The following is a 27,286-nucleotide window of genomic DNA, read 5'->3' as shown; positions in this document are numbered from 1 at the left end:
TGGCAGGGGGCGGGGAAGAATATCGCCGCGCAGTTAAGGGACGAACGCTGCTTTATATGTATATTGTAGTCGTCGACGTTTGGTTGTGGTGGTGGTAGCCGGGGCGGGATGGCGAGGGGGGTGCGAAACGTGCGGGTGGCTGAGGTGCCGCGGAAAGGGATGATCGGTGTTCGCGGAAAGGGGGTGGTGGGGTAGTTAAGTTTAAAACACCCATCAGTGTGCATTATGCGCGGGCACGCCGAAATCATATTTACGTTTTGACCCCGGCTGTCGGCGAGGCGGCGGCGGTGTCTGGTGCGGCGGGTCGACGCGTGCGCTCTTCCGGGCCGGGGCCAGGCGAGCGCGCGGCGCCATGGCGTCACCGCCGAGACGCAGCGGCGCACGCGCGCCCGCCCCACGACGCGACGATCCAACCCACGGCACGACGGCCGCCGACGGCGACACCGACGGCGACGACCACGGATGCCGCCGCCGCGGCCGACGCACACACACAGTGCCGCCGGACGCGCAGACCGTCGGGCGATACGAGCGATACATCGGTCGCGGTTATTGGGTACACATGCGAATACGCACACACACGCCTACACACGGACGTTTTGCACACGCTCCGAGCCGATCTTTCGCCACTGTTCGCTCGTCACGTGGTCGGTGTGCTCAAACCACGACCCGCCTATATATTCCCGTGATAATAGGTGTATACGCTCCGATAGTAATTTTTCTAATACATCTTCATTAAGATGTCACCGATTAACCAGAAGTGTACGATAATGGGTTACGGATAACGTATCATATTATACCGTTGTACTGTCACGACACATTTCGATAGAAAAATTAAACTTTTTTTCAAAAACGACGATAAAAAATCGCACGTGTTCTTGTCACAGGGCCTGTACATAATATACACAGGTTCTTGCCTGGTTTCGCACCCTCTCCGCTCACCAATAACCGTTTGATATTGGAATAACGCGTCGTCGCGTGCGACTGCATTGCCGCAAATGGTATGATGACCATGATGTATGGATCGGAAAAAATGATGGCCGGCAAACCGCCGTTGCCCATCACAGCCACCGGACCGTGTTTTCCCGGCCGGTACTCGCCGACGTACCGGAATTCTGCGGACCCGATGCGCAGATGTATGGCCAACCCGTCGGTAAGTCGAAATAATCGTGTTTTTCTTTTTTTATAATTATTATTAATACATAATACATCAATCCCGTCGCTGCACGAGTCTCCAGCAGTTTGGGATTAATTATTTTTCGGCTATTTCGTGTTGTTATGTGTGAACGATTGAAGGTATACCTAATTATTGGTATGGTAATCGTATTTTCACTTATGTAGTTAATAGTTGGTAAATTCTTTATCAATTCATATTATTCACACAGATTATAAAACTGCAGATGTGCAAAAAAACGCATATTATTACATAAAGGTATGTCATAATGTTATGTAATATGTATCGTATTTAAAGATATATTATATCATATATCATCACATACCAATTATTCTCAAAGAATGTAGAACAAAATATAATACGTATCATTAACCATATCTATGGAGTGTTTTTTTGTTCAAAACTTAAAGCTATATTACGGCTTATTAATCATAAACAAAGATTATTATCATATTGAGACATTTTAATGAATGAACCTATAGTCCATTGAAAATTAGAATTGTGATAGATTAAGTATAATTATTGTAGGCGTTTATAAATACCTAATATGTTTATTATGTTAATATGTTTATAAATATTAGTATATAATAAGTATTAATGTATTTGCAGATAATGTATTACTTTTTAAATATGATGTACCTATACTTACCTCTATTCATATTTTATATAATTTCATGGAAGATGATGAGTTTCTAATGTTAACATTTAGAACATTTTTGTCATAAATAATTAATAACTAACTAAAAAAAAAATATTGGTTAATCAATGCATGATATACGAGGAACTTTTACTTTATCTCTAGTTATTCGCATTATGACGAATATTTTTTATTAGACAATAAGTTAGTGATAACAGATTTATATCAAATAATTTACTTAAGAATTATTTAAAATGATTAAATTAATCTATTATATGCGTTATCACAAATGCATAATTATTAAATAAAACCCACAATTGGATAATGTCTTTGATCTACCTAATAAGATAAGTCAAACAATTATTGCTGGATTATAAATTCTTAAGAATAAAATAAAATCAATATTATATAAAAAATATGTAATCATCAGTATAGGTAACTATTGCATTCTTCATATGAGCTACCTGATTGTAATTTATAGCACTCTAAACCAATAATCGTTTGTCTTATCTAAAATCTCATACTTTCAATTCAGCTGGTGAAGTAATAGGAACTACAGTTGATGAATAATGAATTACAAATAAGTATACTCAAACAGATTCATTCCCATCGGTGCTATCCACTTTTATGCATAATAATAAATTATTATATTCATTTGAAAAAGGGTTAAGACATAGATTAGAAACACGAATATGATTTACAATTAATGTCTTCACAACTACTAGTTCTTTTGAAATGGGATTTTTTAACCCACAGTAAGAAAAACACATTTCAAAAATACGTTTCATGATTGATTTACTACCGAGCAATAATTTCCCAGTTGACATATAGATCTATATATGTATATTGTATTAGAACAATTTTTTCTGCTAAAAGTAATACCCATCATTGTGAAACCAATATAGTAATATTATAGTTATATTTTTATGCCACAAGGACATGCGCTCATAATATTCATAGAAAATATCGAACATAAAGTTAATTTCTTAAAGTGAACGTTACAAAATACAAAGTATCCTATTAGCCATATTATAGTTCATATACTATAATCAATTCATCAATAAAATATTAACTAGAATGATACTTGTTGAGTTATTTCAAGTTTTAAATAAGGTATGAAAAAAGGTTTAAAGCATTTAAATATGTTCTTATTTATTTGTGTACATTATTCATAGATTTATTTATTGTGCCATAAAATCTGCATAACATATATACCTCTTGAAGAGGAATAAATAAAATTTGAGATTTAAGATTAGGATTTCACTCCAAGGAAGTACAATTTTTCTCCTCAAAAACTCAATTTAATCACCAAGATATAATATAATAACTATAGATTGTTGTTTATTTTTAAATAATTAATATTTTTTTATGTTTATGTTTTTTACACGTGTACCATGTATCTATAACCTATGTACATAGGTACCAAACTATAGAAAAAAAATGAACACTCAATACTACCTAACATACAAAAAGTAAATAACATAATTTTATAGCGTAGTCATTTCGATGTCGGAAGCCAAAGAATAAAGATATTTAAATACTATAGTATTTTAAATATTTTTATGAATGTATATTTTATTATATTTCTTATTTAAAAAAACATTAGGTTATCATAAAAGATACAAAAATAATAAAAATTAAAGTCTATTTTTCATTATTTTTTTCAACATTTCCTTGCATTTCCATATCATTGGTCACGTCAATAACAGTATTTTCTTTGAGATTCATTTATACGGTATTATCACTTTCATTTGTATCTAATTCGTTTAGCTTGTTTGTCATATTCATGATTTCTTGTTGAAGTACGGCAATCTCTTGCATAACAGTATCATATTCTCCTTGCAACATTTTTAACTCTTCTTTTTCTGGGATAACTTCAGTCATATTCGTACGTATAAATCTATATATGTATATTTTTTAATGTTTTAGTGGCATTTATATGACATTGCATTTTAATTTGTAAAATTTACTTTTTAACTATGTATCTAAATTATTCTCAACTGTAGATGTTAAAAGGTTAATATTTTACTGTAGGTATAAGTATATGTGTGGAAAATTAAGAACATTATAATATATGGTGAATGACGTTTGAGTGTGTGTAAAAATCAATAAAATAATTTAAAAGTTAAAATACATTTAACATATTATTACGTACATACCTACATATATTATACCTATATTATATCGATATAGTGAAATACACAGTCACAACAATTAGCGATAGCAGGGAATACCCGAATACGTTTGCTTTTAACATAATATGCTTTTATCATAGTAAAGTGGTGGTGGAGTATTTTTATTATTAATATGTATTACAATTAAAACACAGACTTAAGTGTATCATATTTTATTAAAAAATCATCAAGATTCTAAGCTGAGTTGTTGTTTTCGATCTCAAATGGAAAACCAAAACTTTATTTAAATACAACTTTTAAAAGTACTGCTTGAACAATTTAATAATTTTAAGACTGGAAAATGTGATAACCTGAAAAATCGTATAATATTATTGCCTAAGACTATATTATAATATCATTTCCTAGCTATATTACAAATTACAATCATACATCATAAGACCCTATTAACTATTATTAGTAAAATACTTATATTTAATGAGTAAAATATTACAATCTTATAGTACCTACATGTATATTGTTTATATAGGTAAACGTTATTTAAATAAATTAAATTAACTATTGATTAGAAAATATCAACACATATATGTAAAGTATTTACTTTATTTATATTATTTTTTTTTTTGAAACTTTCCTTGCCTCATTGTTTAAGCGGCCAAAGTATGGTAGGATTTACAATAATTTAACCTAACAAAGTTTACATAATTTAAGAGGTATAACAATTAATATAAGTATTAAATAAGTTCCAATGGTCAGTTTTCATATTTGAAGTTTGAACCACATTCGGGTAAAAGTTAATTAGAATAAATAAAAAATGTATACATACTTTCAGTTTTCACCCCACACAAATTAATTAAAACAAACTAATGTAAGTTATATTGATATCAAGTAATTTAGAAACTATTTAAACTTTATAGTAGTTATTGTCTATGGTAGGTACCTATTATACTTTTTTTTATAATTTATTATAAATAAATAATAATAAAGTACTAATGTATACTTTATACTATAATTATTTAAATATTTGATAGAATATTATAAATAAAATAACATTAAACAACATAATTTTGTCATTAATAAAAATTAATGTTTAATGAACAATAAACTTAATATATATTTAATAAGAAAATGTGTTATAAATACTCGAGAGGATCAACTGGTTTTTCATCCATTTCGTACAATAGCTTTAAAACATCAGTTAGCTTAGCAATAACACCAGTTTTTTCTAAATAATTTGTATATTCTTCAGTCATTTTACTAATTGGGTGGCACGATGTTTGTATTTTAGACTTAGAGAAAAAAAATTAATTTCGGTCAATTTGTTATAGGTGCATAGTTAAATACTTAACTCTAGCTGATTTACGTCCCATAAGGGATATTGTAAACTTTTAAAGAAGAAAATGTGTATTTTTATTATTAGGTAATGTTTCGTTATTAACGTAAATTAGAAAAACTTATGCAATAGGGTTAGTAATTATGCTATAGATAATTCTGTAATCTTGATCTTCTTTTAGGAATCAAAAGTATTACCCTTTTGACCAACCTCCCAGTTATTATTATATAATGATAATTTATTGCATAGGTAGTTGCGGTACATACTTGCCGTTCAGTATAATAATTTTCAGCCATAATAAAAAACAATATTTATTGTTGATCTCAAATAGTCTAGCCGGAGCGTTTAAAATATTTGTTATACTATTATCAATAAGATTCACATAAAGTGTATCATTGAATGTCGAATGTTTACGATGTTATATGTATTGTATATAGTACCTATATTAAATATAATTCCCATGGTTATTGCTTTTAATAAAATCAAACCAGAAAATATAAGACATTTACAAAATCATAAATAGATTTAACAGAAATAATATCAAATGTTATACGACTTTTATGAGAGTGAAGATAAGTTAAACGAGTATTTCTGTTCGGCGCGGTATATAGGAGAGTATAAAATATATACACGAAAAGTTTGTATTTATTTGTGAACTTTCGTTCGTATATTCGTTTATCGATTTCGACCCTACTTGTACAAACCAACACATACATCAACAATATACCTATACCATGTTACATATGTTCTTCGCTATATCTATATTATTATAACGTTCGAGGGGACGTAAAGTTTTCCGTTCGCTATAGGTAATATTAAATACCTATGTATATTTACCTAAGTATATTCATATAATGTGAATTTAAAATTCAAAAATATTTTATAATTTTTTCTGTACTTAAAATAATATTGGAATATATTAAATCTATATTTATACTAAAAACATTGTTTTTATTGACTTCGAATAATTAGGTAAAATAAAAACAATAGATAGGTAGCGAAAGAAAATTATTTTAATATTTTTAACCAAATTATTGAAGAAATAAGAAAAGTCAAGTTTTTCCCAACTTTTCTGAGCTTAATTATGTATCAAAATGTTATGTTACCTAGGCAGGTGATATTACAGCTGAATTAGTTTATTACTTATATACTTCTATTTTTTAAATAATCAGACATAAAAATTTCATAACATCTCTATGAAAATAAAAATAAATGAATACGGCCATCCAAGTATATAGGTATAGTAAAAGGATAATAAAATAATTTGTAAAAGTCAGAATTAAAAATAAATCTATTGGAATAAGTAATAAACATTGCGGTGTTTGTGGAAACTATTTGCAAGCATAATTATAGAGATACCTATATAAAGTCCAAATGCTTATAAACACCGGTACTATTTCCGATTTACGACTCGTAAATATATAATAAACTGGAAGTGATACTTATAATCGTAAATAAATTAAGTTAATTATTTTAAAGCTGCGTGGTGGGTACTTGCGACTTATAAAAGTTTCATTGAAACCGTAATTTTTATTTTATTTTATAGAAAACAATCATTTTTTTTATTTTTCAAACGAGATTTTTTTAGTATGACTATTGTTTCTTCAGAAACAGACATTAATAAGGTACGAAAATGATCACATATATAGCTAAATAGGTGGGTATGTCACAATGGGTAGATATAATAAGTGTGATAGTATGTCGCATCCACATACCTATTGTGTGGTAGAATGTGTATAGAGCAGTAGAGCACGTCATATTATTTGAAAATATATCATTTGAAAGTTCAAGTTCCAGATAACTCGCGTGTGTATTGATTGCCCGGCAATTGGAAATTTATTTACTGTTATTATACATTTAACATAGGTAGTTATCTCCACAATATAGGTATATATCCTTAATAGACAAAATAATATATATTTATAATATTATATACCTAGTACCTACCTATCTATTACACGACTTTACTATAATCAATATAGGTATATTATATCAGGTCGTTAAACCTACTATACCTACATATATAAAGTCGAGTTGTATATCAGTTTACCGTGTTATAAATGTCGACTATTCATGCATCTCATACATGCAGTGGCCTGCAGTGACATTAAAAACTTTTTAACAGTACCTAAATATGTTGTGTAAATGTGTAACTCAAACTTTATGATGAGTCCCCCTAGGGAAGGACTTTAGAAGGGGTCTTTATATTTTCTCAGGTGCCATTTGTAATTTTCAGTATAACAACGCTATGACGTTTATTTAAAAAAAACGAATCCAAGAATTTAATTTACAAACACTGAAAATTTCCGAAAAGTACTATACATAGGTACTGCAACAAGAGTTAATAAATTGAAATATTGAATAGGTAGGTACAACATATGGCACATTTAGTTATTCAATATATATTATTCACCACCTTTATGTTTAGACTTTTAGTTATAGATACAGTTTTGTTGTACAATGAACACTTGTACCTACCTAATATATATTTTCCTAGTTATTCCATTTATTATACATAGTATGTAATACATATATATAGTATATAATATAATTACTCTCATTAACATGTACCTATAGGTACCAAATTATGGGTAAGATAAAATTAGAGCAATATTATTCACCGAAAATCAATTGGGTACGTATATAATATATATAGCTATAGGCATATCTAACGATATTTCGTAGAGCAATGAATAAGGCAGGAATACAATTAATTTTTTAATATATTAATATATGTAATTACTTGATAAGTATGGGTATCTACATATTATATATTTTTTTAAATATTAAATAATAAATAGATTTAACTTTTACAGTTCGTACTTACATGTATTTATATTTTTAAACGATTCTTATTTATATTTTGTAATGTAAGTGCCTACATGCAGTTTGTTCAAAAAACATTGTTGTGTTTTAACTTTTAATAAATTAATAACATCAACTTTTTTGTGAGAATAACTGCAGTAGGTTAGGTTGTCCTGCATTTTGATCAACCTTGAGAAATCCTGCACTAGGTATAAGTATCGAATTTAGGCAGAAGTATGATTTAAGATATGTATAGTTGGTTTATCTTAAATCGTGGGCACGAGTTGTCATCAGCGTAGCTTTTTAAGTTTAAACAATATATAATTATATACGAACGTACATGGTCCCTATATAATACGGCTAGATACTTTAATAATATATTATATATTATTTTAATATTATGTAGTATAGATTAATAGATTATAATATATATATATGTATACAAATGATACACGTGTTTATAGTATTGACAACGATGCATGTGCAGGGATGATATGAACTGTAATATTTATACGACTCATGAATGACAGCTGCACTGCTGCAGTGACATAATAGGTACCTCTATAGTCTATATAAATATCATATTTGTACAGTCATCATTCGTGTATGTTTATATTTACTATTTGTTATAAAAAATATTTTTATAAATTATAAACATTACAAAAATATTAGGCAAGTATAAGTACCTATGGTCGTAAAATTAATTTAATTAATGTGGTACACAGAGAGACACGTGTATATAGAGAGCACGTACATTTCATTTGCCCCCCCCCCCCAAAAAAAATAAATATTTTTTCCAAAATATTTGTTCTAAACAATTTTAAGGTGTTGCATTATAATTTTTTAAGTATTTATTCTTTTGAATGATAGCATAAAGATTAATTTTTAATTTAAAATTACTCTGTAACAGAATATGAGTATTTCAATCTATATAAAAATCAAATTTTAGAGAAGTAGTTTATTTGTTGTATACACTTATAGCCTGTATAGGTAAGTATATAAATAGTTTAGATATGCGCTGCAGAGTATAGTGGACCAACATTTTGCGAAGGTATACCTATATTGTACCACTCCATTCAGCGGCTCATCTATGTATTTTAAATACTTATAAATTATAAATCAATCGTCAAAAAATGGATTTTTATAAAGTATATATTATACTTGGAAGTACTCTAAAAAAAAATCTGCTTTGGAATAAGGAATTAAATTCGAAAAAGTAATCAAAATAAAATACAACGATAGGTAAAGCTAAAAAATATTAAGTTTATTTTTTAGAAAAGTGTTAGGTACAGTATTTTATAATATAATATTATTAAAATAAAACGTTTAATTTAAATAGTTGTTGAAACAATATGAGTGTCTTACGTTAAATGGATTACCCGCGCGGTTAATAATATATCCATAGATTATTGCGTACAACGATGCAGTGCGCGCGGGACGCCGGGGCCGCGTACGGGGCACTTACGTTAAACCGCCGGTTGCGTACGCAACGATCAATTTGCGGCGTCCCGATAAAAACGTCACGTCGCCGTGTTCGGCAGCACGATGAGTCTCCGCCGCCGCCGCCGATAGCGGACGACGGCCGGACGGACGGCGGCGGTCGGACGGCGGGCGGACGGGCGGGCGCCGGGCAGCAAATGGCGCCCGAGATCGATGACGGAGAGTCGGTCCCACGCGCGCCGCTCGTCAATTGGTCCATCGGCGCTCCACCCCCACTCACCCGGCTAACCGCCGTCGCCGCCGCCGACTATACGCATTATTATTAATATTATACAGTTTTCGGCGTAACGGCGCGCCGCGCGTCTATCGGCGGCGTTTCACGCGCGCGCGCGCGCGCGCACGCACCCTCCCCTCGCGCCCACCCGCTCGTCCGAATGGTACGCGCCCGAGAATTGGTTTCCGTGACCGGAATGCAAGACACCGCATCGGTCGGCCGCTTTTAATGTATACGCGGCCCGCGACGACGTCCGAAGACTACGACCGCGGTAAACGAAGACGTCACGGTTGCGGTATACGTATAATATAGTGTATTACATGTGCGCACTCTAATATACGTCTGCATACATAATATGTGTACAGTTATATATATATAATATATATATGATAATAAAAGGGTGCCTGGGTGGGCTAACACGGTTTTGTCGGCGGCGAGTGTATTTGGTGAGGGGAGGTGTATACAGTAATATATAGACGTTTCGATGCGGAATTTATGCGGACGAGACGCGCCGCTCATCCGCGTACGTATAAACGGTTTTTGGTATTCCGCACGTGTGCCCCCGAGTTGGGTTTCCAATTTATTAAACGAGATAAACGCACGCTGCGGTGTGCATACTGTATAATATATATATATTATATATATATATGTAACATTTAAGCTTCTATACATATACCTACCCCTCGTACATATATATATATATATATATATATATATATAGGTGGGTGTATGCATATATATATATACACGTGCCAAGGTGGTGGTTCGACTGGTTCGAGATAACCACGTGCTATATTATATTATTTCTCCTTGTATATATATATATATATAATTTATATAAATACATACATGCCCCGACTCTATATATATAATACATGTAGTTTATGTACTTGCAACGGTCCGGCGAGTGCTCCGTGATAGTAGTCGGTTATCCGGTCGTCGATTTTTTTTTTTTCCGTTCAACGAGTGTAAAACGTATTTTTTTATATCGGCCACCGGTGTTGTTATGCGAGCCCGTCCGATCTCACGGCCGTAACATTATTACTGCAGCATCTATTTATTATACAACATTTATACACAGGCGTATATATATATAGTTGGAAGGTACACGTGCACACCAATACAATATAATATAGAGGTATATATATGCAGAGAAGAAGGTCGTCCTATCCCATATACATATATACGATGACCACTGCAATTTATGCAGTATACACGCACACCAATATGACATAATATAGTACAGCACGTGTATCCGCGCATGATACACTCTATTATTGTATTAGATAGGTACAAGAGAATATACGTGGGCATCACGTCTACATATACATAAATATTATTATATGCGTGTCTGTAAAAGGTATATAATATTAATATTATATATTTAGATAAGACTCGAATATAGGTATGAGACTAGGCTTGGATCACTGCTGCAGTAGCCCGCGAAACTCAATCGTACTAAGTGACCGCTGCAGGCCCTTAGGTATAATATAGGTATATAATAATATATTACATTATTAACGAGTGTGTATATATATATATATACCTACAAACAACACCGCTGAAGATTTGATTTGTATACGAACAATTTTCACATAACTTTATATTTATTGATTAAAAGTTCATGTATCCACATTGTTTATTACACTATATAGTATATATTACCTAATAACCTATATATATATATATCTATTTTATACTATATACATAATCCTATACATAGTGTATACATATACCTATAACGAGTTACCACGCTACAAGTCGAACTGCGGGGCTGGTTCCATACACGTTTTCACTCTTTTCATTCACACAAGTACTGAGATAATGTACTTAGATTCTAAAACTGTATTACATAGGTATACATATTATATTTTTTTTTTTTTTAGTAAGTATCTACCTGACTACCTATCTGTACAGTGGCGACACTTGGGTTTTTTGAAGTAGTGCACAACCCCAAAAAAATATAGCCAGTATAATATAAATATTTTTATTCATTGTTTACGAACATTATCAGCCGATAATCGGAATATGATAAACGAGCGAAATCGCTGAAAACAATTTAGTTGGTTATGTTTACAGAAACGAATGTGCACATAAATTCCATTATAACGCGTGTTGCGTGTTTTGACTTGTTTTAATTTGTACGCTGCACAAATATGTACAGTGATTGTGTGCATTACCGTTTGCCCTTCGAAATAACCCAATCCAAATATTACATTGTTTTCGACTTCTGAATTTCTATATTTTTACACTTAAAGACATAATATTTAGAACCCTACTAGTACTTATGATTATATTATTATGATTAATTATGTTTTCAATTATTCTTGAGTTCGGGTAGATATAATGCAAGTGCATAAGTGCACGTATATACACGAGCCTCCACTGGCCTAAATTGTGATTGTATATTAGCCACACTGCTTGGATTGGAATAAGTTTAGAAGATGGATGAAAACAAATGTGTATCTGAAGATCTTAATATCTAACTGATTAGGGCTATATAGCCTATATACCCTAAAGTAAAATATTTTTAAAAAAAAAAGCTAAACCTTCACTTTCGTGTCTCACTCAATTCAAATATATGAGTACCTAATATTATACACAACAATTTATTTATATAGGTATGATGCGTATGATCGATGGCATATCTATGATGGGGGTAGTTCCTGTTATTTTACTTGAACATAGCATATGATCAGCTGAATATATTTTATAATCACAACAATAATTTTATTTAATATCATTTTATTAAGGCTTGTAAAATGATTCCTAATAGTAACATGCTCCCTCCACAATTTTGGAAAAATACGGCTCTGACCTAAAAGTAATAAGAAGATTTTTTTGTGGATATATCAGAAGGTACAGCTAGGTATTTATTTGTAGGTATGTATAATTGTCTTTATGATACGTTGTAAATTATTAAAAATAGAGATTCACCTTGAAAGTTTTGATATTTGATTATTATAATATAATATAGGACACAGCCACATAGATTTACATTTTATAAACATGAATAATATGCTTTTATATGTAAATAAATATTTAACTAAAAATCAATGTTTATACCTAACAGAATATTCATTCACATTAATTCTCATTTTATTCCAATCCACGTCACTGCAGACGTGCGCCTGCAGCTAATGCAGCCGGCAGGTGTCTCATTACGCAATCTGCACAGCTATAAAATTAATCAAATTTGATCACCCGTACAACGTGGTTTTATTTTTTATTTTTTGCTCTCTCCTCTCAAGACTTTCCGACAAAAATGAATCCGGGCCGTGACACGCGTCACTCGCTGTATGTCATCTGTCGACGGCGGATGCGAAGGAGCCATATCTTCGCGTGTATATAAATAATAATCTTGTGCGCTGCGGGCGACAAGAGTATATAAACTGTAAAGTGCCGCGGAATAATAAATAAAAAGTCGTAAGAAATAAACGGACCCGGTAAGGCCAATAACGTCAAATTACCGCCGGTGTTTCCTCTCCCCTCGGCCACGGCCCTACCTCACTTCGCCGCTAAAGAGTGATTGATGTCGTTGGCGGTGGCGCTTAAATAATTTATTAATCGCCCCCGTCGTATCTCTCTCCTTCGGCTGTACTGCTACGATTGAATCCGTCTCCCCTTGCAAAGGCCTCGCTTTATATTATATATACATCTTTACCCCGAACCACCCGCCATGTATAAATACCGTCTACCCGTCCGCGGAATAAATCTCCATTTAAGTAACAAACGTCTGTGAGAGCGATGCTATTATACCGTCCAATTATGCGCAATTATTTGACCGTATACCAAATCCGTATTCCAGCTGGTGTGATAAACCCCGAAAATACCGTTTTACGGCCCGCGGACGAATAAAAAATTCTACCACCTTTTACTCAGTCATATATATATATATATATACATTATATTTAATGAATATAGGTACCGCGGTGGTTCTGCAAAAACCATCAACGATTTAATTAGGACTTAAAATATTGTTTTACGCACCATACATGATCTTTTACTGTTCCGGAAACGCATTTATAGAACGTAACCACGTGATTTTTAAGCGGTTTAAGTTTAGTGATGCAGTCTGGGATGGATCTAGGGGGAGCAAGGTCAAATACTTCTCCAGAACCTAGACACATAATATACCGCCCACGTGCATAAATCCTATGGATATTGTTATAAAGAAATGTATAAACAAATATTTGTGTGGCGTACATTCAATAATGAATCGGCTTCCCTCGCAGTCCAACCATATATTCACCACCATAGGTCTGTCATTGGGTACAGTCGATAAGAATAAATAGCGTAGGTACCTACTTAAAGTTAGTTTTTTCTTATAGGAAACATCAATCGTTGCAAAGTGTTCTCGTGCGAAATTCTTTACTATATGTATATACCTATAATTAATCTATATTTATTAAAAACTGTCAAAAAAAAAAAAAAACTTTAATAAGCAATTTTAGTACCTAAATACAAGCACAAATAATAATATTTATATGCTTTTAGCACTTATGTACAACATTTAGTGTTCGCATAGTGAAAATTAATTCGTTTTTCACAATGCATGTGGAAATTATATTAAGCCGTACTGCACATTATACCTATAGGACATTTTCAAATAACCAACATTGTAATCAATTATTATCATTTCAAATGTTTGCTTGAAAACAACATTGTTTAACATAATATTTAGTAAGGCTGACATGAACTTTATATTATAAAATTGACTATTCTAAAAATATACATAGTTTATAATGTTAGAGTGTTACTGCTTTACAAACATAAGACAATTATTGTTATACACCTAATGCATAAAGCAACAATCGTCACAGTAATAATTTCATTTTCTGGTTCAAAATAACTGAATAAACATTTAATACACAGAAAAAATATTTTTGATAACATTACATATTTTATGTGAAATACTGCAGTGTAATATAACTACGTTTTAGGTGACTATAATATAGTCTATAGGTGCAGCCGTGTAGGCATCTGTATTATTGTCTATATTATTAAAATATTATCGTATACGGTGTATCTTGGCAAAAAAATAATACCCATGTTAAAACCTTTGTTCATATAAAAAGTATGAAATAATAATAATAATGTTGTATGCATTATAGAAATCAAATAAATAAAACCTTATTTTGTACACGATCAAGGAGTTAGATCAGGTAGTCAGAATTGTCATTCGGATTTCATTAAATAGCAATTATTGACTATATTATTATATACGATTCTATGTTACCTGCAGTATTTTGGTTTTAAACTCATAAATTATAATAAATATACAGTGAACTGTGCACGAGACAATATTTTTTTTTCTTTTAACCGTTATGTCCTGGCTATACAGACATCTATTATTTTAACTGTACTGTCGACTGATACATGGGTTGCGGTCATTAATTTATTATTGATCGGTTTTTTTTTACCTGTAACCTGCTGCGTATAACTGAAATAACCCTCGTAATATTGACAAACTCTATTGTTTGGTGTTTATTACACGCAAAGTTCTAGGGTAATAGTATATGTATAAGAAATATTTAAATTTAACATATTTCTATTTATATATTTTTTACATTTTAAATTGAAATAATCTTTTTTTCATTTTAAACGTTACATATTATGTATATGATAATAATCGGCGTAGTCCTATAAAATATAAAATATGTTTACTGAAATATTATCAAATGTTTGTAAATAATATACATATAGGTATTTTAAATGTGCTTACAATTTATTATTCACGTATATACATTAAAATATAATACACCCAACAATTATCTAGTTTTCATTTTATGTTTAATAAATTTCAATTCAGGTAGACGAAAATTATTGTATTCTCAATGGAATGATACAAGACATTCCTTACATCTTTTACATTCATTCCATCTTTTTAGTTGTGACTATTAAAAAATTTGAAACTTGATACCTAATTATAAAAAAATATATCGTATAGTATGTATAAGCGGTACATCGTTATCTCAGAAAACATATTATATAGTGTAAGATATGCATGTATTTCAATTACGATTTACGAGATTAAATAAAAATTCAAATCAATAAAAGAAAAATAAGCTATTCTGCATGCACTATATACTCTATACTGTACAAAAGTTTTAAACCAAAAATCTAAATCTTCATTAATTTCTAAAATCCTTACAGTACTTATAATATATAATGATTATTATTATTATTATCATTATTGTTATTACTACCTGAAGTTATATATAAGCTATCATTTCACGCCATTATTATTATTATTTCTGATATTCCATTAAAAGTTGGCGTTTTAATGTTGTTATGTTATTTTTTACAAATTCATACCCATATTATGAATCATTTGGGTCGTCTAAAACTGGTCCAATTTGCAAATAGACATAATCATGATATGCTCGTGTCTGAACACATATTTTTGTAATTGAGAAATTGATGATAATATTATTATGATGGAAAACTATAAAAACACGATGCAGGTGCGTTTGATATTACACACACACACACACACACACACACACACACACACACACACACTCGCATATTATATACATAGGTACTAATTGACGCAATTACATTAATTACTTAGGATTTTTTAATTTTGTACGTTTTCCCTCCTCGTTCAGTATAATAATGTTTATACGTATATATATATATATATATATAATATTATTATAAGTGGACGCAAAAGTTTTTTTCGTTTTTATTTTACCTCGCCAAAGTAATAACGACGCGCAACTGCTGTGTCAAAACAGTGCATCGCACGTATATATCATAATACCCACGCATATAATAACGTCATATATACATGTATACATATATAGATATAGTATTACGGCCGGCGGGCTGTGGTAATTATTTTGCGTATGCGACCGTCTGTCAAGTACTAACCGAATTTCGAAAAGCGAAGTCTCCCTCGTCCCCGGCCCCGTGCGCGTAACGAGTGCGCGCGTAATGCAACACACGTGCGAGTGATTATCACATCTCCGAAGCTCGACGTTCCAAGTGGGAAAATGACACGTGACGCGAATCCAGCCGCCGCCTCCATATTATGTGCATATATATATATATATGTACGTAGAAACTACCACTATAACACCGAAACCCCTTTTCGTGTCACCGTACGTTTGATTTATGCACAATTTAGCCGAGTACGATAAATATATATATATATGCACCTATTATAAATATATGTAGTTGTAAAACTTTTGCGGTCTTTGTGTTTTAAACGTAAATAATATAATGCGTAAACAACTTCTATATTACGATATTGTTGTACGGCGTGGGCATCATCCGCACGCGGCTTCTTTGCGTCCAAACAGAATATTACGGTTGCAGGCGTAGGTGTGTACCTACCTCTGTGCAGGTTTATTTTTTGAGATTAAATGCCGCAACGTTTTACCCGCCACAGGTGAATGATATCGAAATACACCAATCAGTCGACAACAACGACGGAAAAAGAAAAAAACGATAAACTTGTGCGGTCGTTACGAGTTTAAAAACTCGAATTAAATAATCTTCGCTTGCGATTATACCGCGGTTGTATTTAAACGCCCGTAATTACAAATTTTTTTTTCTTATTTACCGAAATAAGCATTGAATATTTAAGATTTTTACAAACGCGTTTCTGCGATAACAACACGAATGAACCGTATATAGATTTATGTCAATGTCTACTTATATACCAACGAGTGGCATTTAATAACATGCAGCTATAAGTATAATGTCATTCTATACTATATTCGAGTATCTATTTTAGATTAATAGATTATTTTTTTAACACAAAATGAAAACATTTGTTAAGTCATTAATTTCTGTGTAATAACATGTATATATTTTATGGTAAAGAGAACACCATTACTTATTGTAAACTCGTTTTATAACATATAAAATACATACACAATATTGTACATAACATTCTCATAAGATATTTTCCAAAATGGTTTACTTAATATTTTGATGTACAAATTACCGTTGTACTTAATATATTAATGACAACTATTTAATGATTATAAATTATTTTGAAGTGGATGTTTATATACCTAATATAAATTGTGTGGTTAACTGTTAAAAATAACAACATATCAAGCAAATCATACTCAAAAAAATGAATAATTCAAAAACAGAACATAATAAAACATATTAATGACAGCATGTTGAAAATATCTCAATCATTAGTTTGTGTTTTTGAAGGTCCCGCATAATATGTAAAATATGTTCATGTATCTATTATATGTAAATCACATAATTAAAAAAATATATTTATGTATACAAAGATTTTAGGTTTTTATAAATCTCATCCTAGTATTTCTACAAATCTAACCATAGTTTTCGTATTTTCAGAGCCGGATCCTAGAGGATGCGTCCTCGTTCATGTGCAACACCTGGTCTCCACGACACAATGTACGTTTTCTTTATAACAGCTTTATGTACTATATCTTAATTTCTTAGAAATTATTCATGAAACCGCTTCGATAATCGTACTAAATATTAAATATGTAGACTGTTTAGATAACATCATGTGTAGCATTTAGCGTTTACCTCTATCATATTACTTCTTATATAGGTAGATAGACGTTGAAAGGTAAACGTGTATAAGAAATGTGTAGGTACCTTTTACCGAATCAAAAAATCAATTTCTCAATACAATAAATTCAAATTGTATTTTGTAATTACAGTTTTATTAAATACCTATCAACCTACCTACATCAGTTTGTCAAGAATCGTTAGATGAGGTTTATTCTTTCAGTTGTCAAGAAAGGCGAGTTTTATATAATCGACTTAGCACTTGTTGAGAAAGTTTTTCCTTATTTTTGTTAAAAGCGGTCCTAAACGTTGCAGACAGTATTGTATTAAAGTGAACATTAATAAGAACCGTATTTTTTCTTTCTTCGCTCAGTCGAGGGTGTCTTTTTTTCTTTATTTTTTTTTTAACATTTTTATTTTATTTTTTTAAATTCTCTCATTCTTGCTGCAAAGACGAAACAATTTAGCCGACACATTAAAAAAAAGTCCCTCGAGTGAGAACAAAACTCCCGAGAGTAAAAACGAGGGAGGACGAAGACTATAAACTAAAAATCATCAACGAAATGCAAGGCTTTTTGGTTTTCGTCGTTGCAAAGTGGCTTCGGGAACAGGAATTAAAAGGACTTTATTCGGTGGACCGAGCGACGGCCGGGGTAGAGAACACACAAGCGGCCTTAAAACCGTCCCGTTCGCGGCTCCGGTAAATAATAAATGAGCCCCCGGTCGTATCCACCCCCTCTATTCTGAACATCTACTAACTATGCCGGATACGTGAGGCAGAATTTCGCCGATGCCTTAATACCAAGAGAAAACGTTTCGGAAAGCTCCTCTATATATTGAGCACACCGGAGATAATGTCTAAATAGCACTATATACGATTCACATTCGTTAGTCCGATTACACAAGGACGGATTCATAAATCTCCTCTTGGGATTTCTTTGCGTTGAAGTATTGAACTCAACTGAGCACTGACTACTATGCGCCAACAACATATATGCATATAAGCACGTTTACAAACTACAAACACACAGAACCAATTAATTAATTAAAATGTCTACACCCATATTGATTGAAAAGTTCTTAAAAATATTAAAACTAGAATAAAGAGCGAACCTATTATTCTAAAATAGTAAATAGCAATATAATTTTATACATCTAAATTTATACCTTAATACGGACAGTATGTGTACCTACTTAAAAAATAAAATTATAAATTATACTTTATATTTATTTGTAATTCCATACATCGATGAAACTATTATAAAACCTAAAGAATATATATAAACTATATATTTTAGTGTTCACTGAAATGCTATACAAATACGAAAGTTCTACAGTAAAAAAAAAACCGTCCAAATTAAATTAAACACATTTTTGTTTGTATGAATTAATTATACATGATCAAATCGTTAAAAATGTAATGCTGTTTGATGTTTGATTTCAATATCAATATGCACTATTAATAATCATATAATTGGACGTTATAAAAAGAAAACTATTAATATGAGTTATAACTATCATTCTATTATTCTCACTATCAGCAAAATTCATCAGAAATAAATATACACATTTACCAAGTATGCTGTGGAGAAATAATTAAATATTATAAAACAGCATAGTATATTTTACAGTAATCAACGTTTCATATATACCTATAATTCTCTGATAAAATATTTCCACGAGTAAAAGTAATTTCAATAATAAAATTACACCACAAGTGGTGACTATTGCACATCTATACAAAATCGAGGTGATGATATATGTGTAGTTGTTTATAAACCACTTTTCTTTAAGACCGATCGCTGAGGTAAAAAAAGTACGATCCAGTAAATCATAAATATTTCATGAATAGCGCTCGTCGCCACGCTTTTACCCTACACAACTCAACTTTGCCACACATTCGAGTCCGATCGATGCCGATTGACGGTTTATTATACATTTGTACGTATTATACATATACCTATGTTACAAAGTTACCCAAAAAGTATTTGAAATAAAACCATTTCCATCAATTTTAGACGTTAGACGTTGGTATTAAAATCAAAACAATACATACCTTAGCGAAAATTAATAACACAGTGCACCCGTCAGATCAAAATCAGAAGCCCTTAATATTGTGAAGGTGTGTTGCAATTATGTAATAATTTATAATAATTTTACCATTGTTCCAATGGTATCCAGAAGGTCGTTGCGGTTTACCTCGTATATAAGTTACGATTTATGGTAACATATAATTTTCTCGTTATGCGCTCAGTTTGCAAGGGGACCATCTCGTGATGTAATCGGTGCGGGGTCGAAGAGGCGAATATTAATAAACACCTGACATCCCAACTGGCAACAGCAAGGGTTATTCCAAAATATTTATCGCCTCGGTCAGTATACAAGAACTTACTCATCATTAAAGTAAATTTAATATATTCCAACTTTGAATCAACAATATTTTTTTTCTTTAAAACCTATCGTATCAATGATGATGATTTTTTAAAAATAATTTGGATGAACAATTTGAACATGAACTGTTGTAGGTACATGTACACATTTTACACATATTATTTTAACAGAATGAGATGTTATTAGTTGTACAGGTACCATTATATTTTTATTTTTTGTTATTGAAATAAACATTTAGAGGAAATGGAGGGAATGGTTCTAGATCTTATGTCGACCGTTCCATTATTAAAAAATTTAGATTTATTATGAAATGTGATAATTTTACGAACTACCATCACGATAATATGAAAAATTTCTTTGTTTTTGATTACTTATAATTTTTGGATTTAAGACATTAGAATATATAAACGCTGATATATCCAAATTGTAACTCATGTTGTCGACTGACGATTTTTTTATTGAAATTTAAAAACATTATGGTAAGAAGTAAACCTTTAACAACTTATATAAACCTTTTCTGAATTGATATATCTCTAATAATTATACCACATAAGCTTTCACCAAGGATAGAAAAGCAAGGAAATTGCACAGAATCTAGAAAATATTATCAAATGTTCATAGGTACTTATTTTACTTATTTAAGGTTTATACATTTTAATATTATTAATTGATTTTATAATAATATAATATGTATGAAAAATGTAATTTCATAATTATCAATATTTATCATATTTATTACTGATTTTAATATGCAACATATAATATAACATTAAATAAAATATAAATCCAATAGTTAATTATGTTAATGTGGTATATATACTTATCATATAATAGATTATATGTAGAACTGAGAAAGTTAATGTATCTAAACTTATTTGTCAAGTGTGTATTTTTTTGCATTTTATATTTCATATTTTTCGGAGGTCTTGTGCATTTTTACTGTTTTTACATTATGGTTGTACAAAATCCACAAACTTTATCACAATGTAGAGAGGTTTTTTTGCCATGTCAAGACCTTTTTAAAAGCTTTTTACAGCTTTGTAAGTCTTCTAAATTAAACACTACTAACGTAAAATAAAACAAATGTAGGAAAATTCGTTTATTTTTATCTGTTATCTTAAATGATGAAACACACATATTTTATGACGGAGTACGATCTTTTATTTTTGGTATGAACATACATGCAAAAACTGTACCAATAGCACTTACAACAGTGAAAATCAATAGAAAAATGTCCACTCCGCAAGACATGTATAACATATATCTTATATTGTTGATAAATGGTTGATTGATAATTAGATTCAAAAAAGCGTATAGGCTTACAGTGACGCCAGATGTCCACAATTTCGACTAAAAATTAATAGTTAAATAAAACTAAATTAAAAATCATTGTGATATTTTTTCTTATTGATAAATTTATTTATTTTTATGACACGAGTATATCAAATTGATTTGATAAATACCTATGGTAATTAATTTATTATAAGCTGAGAAACTAATGATTATTTTAAAATATGTTATATTATTTAATTTAAATGTATTGAAAATGGTCTAAAAACAAAACTACATAGGTATAATATATACAAAAATCTAAATTTGAAACTTACTTTTCTTGGGCAAATTTGTGGCATTAAAATCCACGGAATTGGACCATATCCGATCGAATAAAAAATAATATACATAACGATTAAATAAGGTAACCATAATCCATCTAAACTTTTCATATAATATAATGTGGCAATCGCCAAAGTTAAAGTGATTGTCATTCCAAGTCCTGAGATGATTAATACATTTTTCTTTCCCAAAAAACTTACAATTATTAAACAAAAAATTGATGAAATGAGCTGAAACAAATTAATATTATAATATGAAGAAAGAATTTAAAGTCAATGCTTGGAAAAAGATAATAAATTATAAAACATTTTAAATACTTCGCGACGTGTACTTTTTAGTACCATACTTATATAATAGGTTAGGACAGAATACTATAAATTTACGATAATATGCAAAAAATTTATATTATTTGAAATATTATCATAGTAAATTATTAAATTAAAATACATTATTTTTTCTTGTATGTGAACATATCACGTCCCCCAAAAGCCCGAGTTAACAGACAGCCATGCTGCAATCGATATAAGTGTCCTAATAACACAGAGAAGCGCCTAGGGAGCTCCTATTGAAACTCCGTAAAACTTCTTGTATGAACTCCTAATCAGGATTAAGATGTCTTTGAAAGGCCCAGAGACTCATAGTCTGCTGCTCTATTAGTTAGGGTGTAGCTCGATCGGCAAAGTCTCCAGCCGGCAATTGAGCAATAAATAAAATGTCTGAAAGTTTCTACCAACCAATAGGGAAATAAGTATAATAAGCTTGACGTTCGGTTATAAACCTTCGTCTCTATTTACCTATCCACAAAATATACTAAAGTTGCCCATTTTATTGAACTATAATGTATGATAATGAACGGTAACAATATGCCAATACTTGGAATCCAGTTATAGTTGATATCATTTCACTCAACGGTAGTTTTCCTCCGTACGCACATTGTAATTTATCCATCAATGAAATGTTACCTCTAAATTGTTGGATACATATTAAACAGATGTTAATCAACAGCGGTCGATAATATTGTTTTTTAGTGAAAATCGAAGACAGATCTATTATTTTGTCGATGTCACGGTTTCTCAAAAGCTGAAACGATACCCATCACAATAATCCACAGACCATAATTATTATTATGCTTTTGCAGTTGTTTACCTTGTGACAACTATTGCTCGATACATCAATAGATTTACAATCCGATTCGCTCTTTCGTAAGTTTTCATAAAATATCAATTGAAAACAAGGTGGGTCTTCGATAAAGCATAATGCTATCAAGTTTGAAATTGTCATACATACAATTATTCCAATATTCACATGTGAATACGTGCAATAATCATCGGCAAAGTGTGACAACATCATACCACTTAACAAGAATACAGGATGCAAACCAGTTAACACGTCTAAATACAACAATAAGCATTGTTAGAAATAATGTTAGTAATTAGAATTAATTTGTTTAGTATACAAATTGTTTAAAAATAAAATTCATTTATACGAAAACTATTATTATAATTCTTAGGCCGTAGTTTCACTTAGATAATTTATTTTCAACTATAAAAAACTTTATTCAAATTATTTTATCAGAAGTCGATAAACCACATATTATATTTATTTATTTAGCATATGCAGAGCTTATGCTTGCCGTTATCAGTTATTCAATCCAGTATATAATATACATATGTATATAATTTTTAAAACATTTCAGTGTATCAATAAAAGCCTAATTTTTTTTTCCATTTTAACGTGTATTTAATATTCATTTACATTCATAAATTGATTGAAACAGTATGGGCGCTCACATTAATAGCTAGGACAAAATAAAGCAAAAAAAAAAGTATAAGACAGAATCTGTTTAAAAACTTTAAATATACCTTCCTGCGGGAGTGCTGCAGGTTGAATCGCGGAAATATTTCAAAGCGTTTTCCGAAGTGGTCCTTTGAGCCGTAGATATTTAAAATGTAAAGCGCGATAATATGAAATGTAGACTTCATAAAACACATTATACTGTGACTTATTATAATTAATATTATTAACGTTCCGACCTCTGTACTTGGGCTCGGTGATTTCTGCTGCGTAATTGGGCACGACGACGCACACGATTCCAGCACCCATGCCGTGTAGGATTCGACCGGTAATCAGTGTAGACAATGCGCCGGTCGAACACATGAGCACAATAATTGACCCGCAGAGGGTGAACAACATCCCGATGATTAGCACCTCTCTGAGTTTTGTCTGCATCGACGCAATAAGCGCCGCCGGCCCGGCGCTAATGATTGCCCCTCCGTATATGAGAGTTTTCGACATATTTTCCGATGTACTCCAATCGTTTTCCGTTTCCCCGTCGTCGTTACGCCACTCCAAACACATGCCGACCGTCAGAGAACACTGGGACACTTAAACATATGCAATCAAAAAAACCTTATAATTCTCGATTTTCATATCCTTTGAGCACACAACTCACCTATGTAACATAGGTGTACATCATGATATCAATAGACAAACAAAATCTTAAAACCACTTAGACACAGCTATTAAATACTAATAAATATAAAGTATTCATTTATTTTGCTATTCTCAATAATACAATATGATATATAGTAGGCATAGTACTTACCCATATACGATACACATAATACATGTAATACTCAATAAAGTCAATTCACAAAATACCCCAATTGACACTTTTAATATAATCGAAAAAAATAAGCAACAGGCATATTTACTGTAAAATACTAGAGTAAACAACATTTTAATGAATATTTTGTATTAACCAACACACCTAACCAAAATAAATGTCTTGGACGCGCATCGGTATGTTGTAGTTTTTAAAAATAAGTTTATAGAATATGATAAATATTTAATTATTATTATAATTCGTTTTGATAATGATGGAGGTTTTTGAACCATAAAGTACGATTACTCTCTGCAAACGTGATACTGAAAGAGAAGGTATAATTATATTTATAATTACTTTGGCCAATCTAAAGGGGATATGGGTTCGGTAGTGAACTACACATGAAATGCAATTTATCACAAAATACTTTATACAATAATACTTATACTAATACTCCTCACCTAAAATTGTATAAATAATCTGGCGTAATACGCTCTCTTGTATAACAATGCTTTTTGACATAATTGTTTTGGTAAAAACTAATACTCATGCAATGAAATCTAAACTAATGTTTTTCACAAATCAAAATCATGAAAAATTAAAGATAAATATAAAAAATAAACTAAATAATAACAGTTATTAAATCTGAATTATCATTAACCAGAAATGTTTTTTTTTCCATCGCATTATAATATATAAATAATAAATAAATAGGTATTTAATGTTCTAATAAGCCAAATACTTTTTTTAATAGGTATAGGTAATTAATTATTTTCAAATTCTTACCTACAATTAAATACACGTTGATAAGACTATTAAAAATGTATATAGGATGGGGGGCCTCTTTTACGGAACCTTTTCAAAAATAAATGTTTTCTACAAGGTACTTTACGAAACTTCATAAGTTTATTTTTATTTTTTATTTAATTTTTCTAAGCATATAAGGAAATACTATTGGCAAACAAAAAAAGATTTTATTTATCCCAAGCGTATTTTTTAAGAAAATCAATTTTGATTTTTTCGCCTTAACTTAATCACGAAATTAATGTTTTTCGAAAATCTATTCAATATACTCGTACTTTATTTGTAAGATAATTTAAATGTTAAGATAGCAGATACAATCTATGAACATATATAATAAACCACTTTAATCAAAATAATTTTTCATGTATGGGATTATTGCTTCAAAATGCATAATAATACATCATCAATGTTCTATGTCGGAATGTATGAAACTAAATAATGCTCAGAAGGTACTTGACCTTAAGTAAAGGGTTTATTATTTACCTATGTACATGTTATCTTTTAGACGTACATATATTTCATACTTTTGTATACATTATTATAATTAAAATCAATCCATCTTTCATAGTAGTTATTCGTGTTATTTTTTATAATGCTTTTTCATACTTTTCAATGACCATATAAAATAACGGGAGAGTAACGGGATAGCTCATAAATAATTGACGACTCGTCTCTAAAGTCCAGCGCACTTGTCGCACACCCCGAAAAAAAACCCCCCACTAAGTAAACTCTATATACTCGTCGACGTCTTCTGTAAACGTCATACTTCTTATCTTGGGCGTCATAAGTCCACTATGATTTTCTCTTGACGAAAACCTTTTGCACGCAGTTCAGCATTTATTCCACGCATATAGTGAGAAAACGTAGCCGCTTAAGACTATATAAGGATAGAGATTCTTCATTAATATTCAAGTATGGCAAGTTGTTGACTGACTTCTCCGCATGTTGTGCGTCAAAGAAAACGTTGCTCAAATTATTCTCTCTATTCATTAAAAGTGAATTGAATTCCTTAAAGTTAAACAAAAATAACCATTGTAACACGTAAAGTTAATTTTTTTAAATATTTTTTTTCCACAGGGTGACTTATTTGGTGGTCTTAATGACGGTCTACTCAGTAGAGCTGAAGTGCTTGCTGCTGTGGACATGGGAAAGCACCACCATCATCACAATCATCAATCGCCGGGATCTGGTAATGGCAACGGTGGAGGCCAAGGCAATGGATCATTGGGGCCTGGATCCACTGGATCGCCTGGACCGCTCTCTCAGCTCAAGCACGACGTTATGTCGTCATACCACCACCATCACGGGATGTCTGGTGGACACTCAGGTAGCCAATCAAACCATCGAGGTCACCAGGTAAATACATTTATAAACTAGTTAAAACTAAGCTTAAGCAGTGGAGCGCTCAGCTTTTTTGAAAGGAAGGATATGCATTTTTGACTATTCTCAGACCGCGTTGTACATACACATTCATTGCTTTATCATATATTTTATACGGCACAAATAAGCCGAAAGGGAGGATATGACACCCTCATCCCCCCCCCCCCCCCCCCCCCCCCCCCCCCC

The 27,286-nt window shown here is 31.2% G+C and overlaps 3 protein-coding genes across 3 annotated transcripts in view; 1 reads left to right on the top strand and 2 right to left on the bottom strand.

The window, feature by feature from the left end:
* Nucleotides 1-1,000: 1,000 nt before the first annotated feature.
* The window catches only part of LOC111033399 (inhibitory POU protein), a 32,934-nt gene continuing 6,648 nt past the window's right edge, over nucleotides 1,001-27,286 (top strand). Inside the window, exons 1-3 of the mRNA XM_022314100.1 lie at nucleotides 1,001-1,150; nucleotides 18,124-18,183; nucleotides 26,798-27,076. Of these exons, the coding sequence (XP_022169792.1) occupies nucleotides 1,001-1,150; nucleotides 18,124-18,183; nucleotides 26,798-27,076 (489 nt within the window). The remainder of the gene's footprint in view (nucleotides 1,151-18,123; nucleotides 18,184-26,797; nucleotides 27,077-27,286) is intronic.
* LOC111033401 (C-Myc-binding protein homolog) lies at nucleotides 3,453-5,526 on the bottom strand. Its single transcript, XM_022314103.1, is given in 2 exon segments — nucleotides 3,453-3,708; nucleotides 5,084-5,526. Coding segments are annotated over 2 exon segments (366 nt in total). The 5' UTR covers nucleotides 5,194-5,526.
* On the bottom strand, nucleotides 21,838-25,438 carry LOC111033400 (sugar transporter ERD6-like 6). Its single transcript, XM_022314101.1, has 6 exons — nucleotides 25,378-25,438; nucleotides 24,345-24,695; nucleotides 23,458-23,702; nucleotides 23,185-23,391; nucleotides 22,305-22,541; nucleotides 21,838-22,047 (listed from the first exon to the last, which is right to left on the bottom strand). Exons 1-6 carry the CDS (start codon nucleotides 25,436-25,438, stop codon nucleotides 21,838-21,840), a joined length of 1,311 nt encoding a protein of 436 aa, XP_022169793.1.

Source organism: Myzus persicae, unplaced genomic scaffold, assembly GCF_001856785.1.
Source record: "Myzus persicae strain clone G006 unplaced genomic scaffold, MPER_G0061.0, whole genome shotgun sequence".
NCBI classification, from domain to species: Eukaryota; Metazoa; Arthropoda; class Insecta; order Hemiptera; family Aphididae; genus Myzus; species Myzus persicae.
This window is presented reverse-complemented; position numbering and strand designations above follow the sequence as displayed.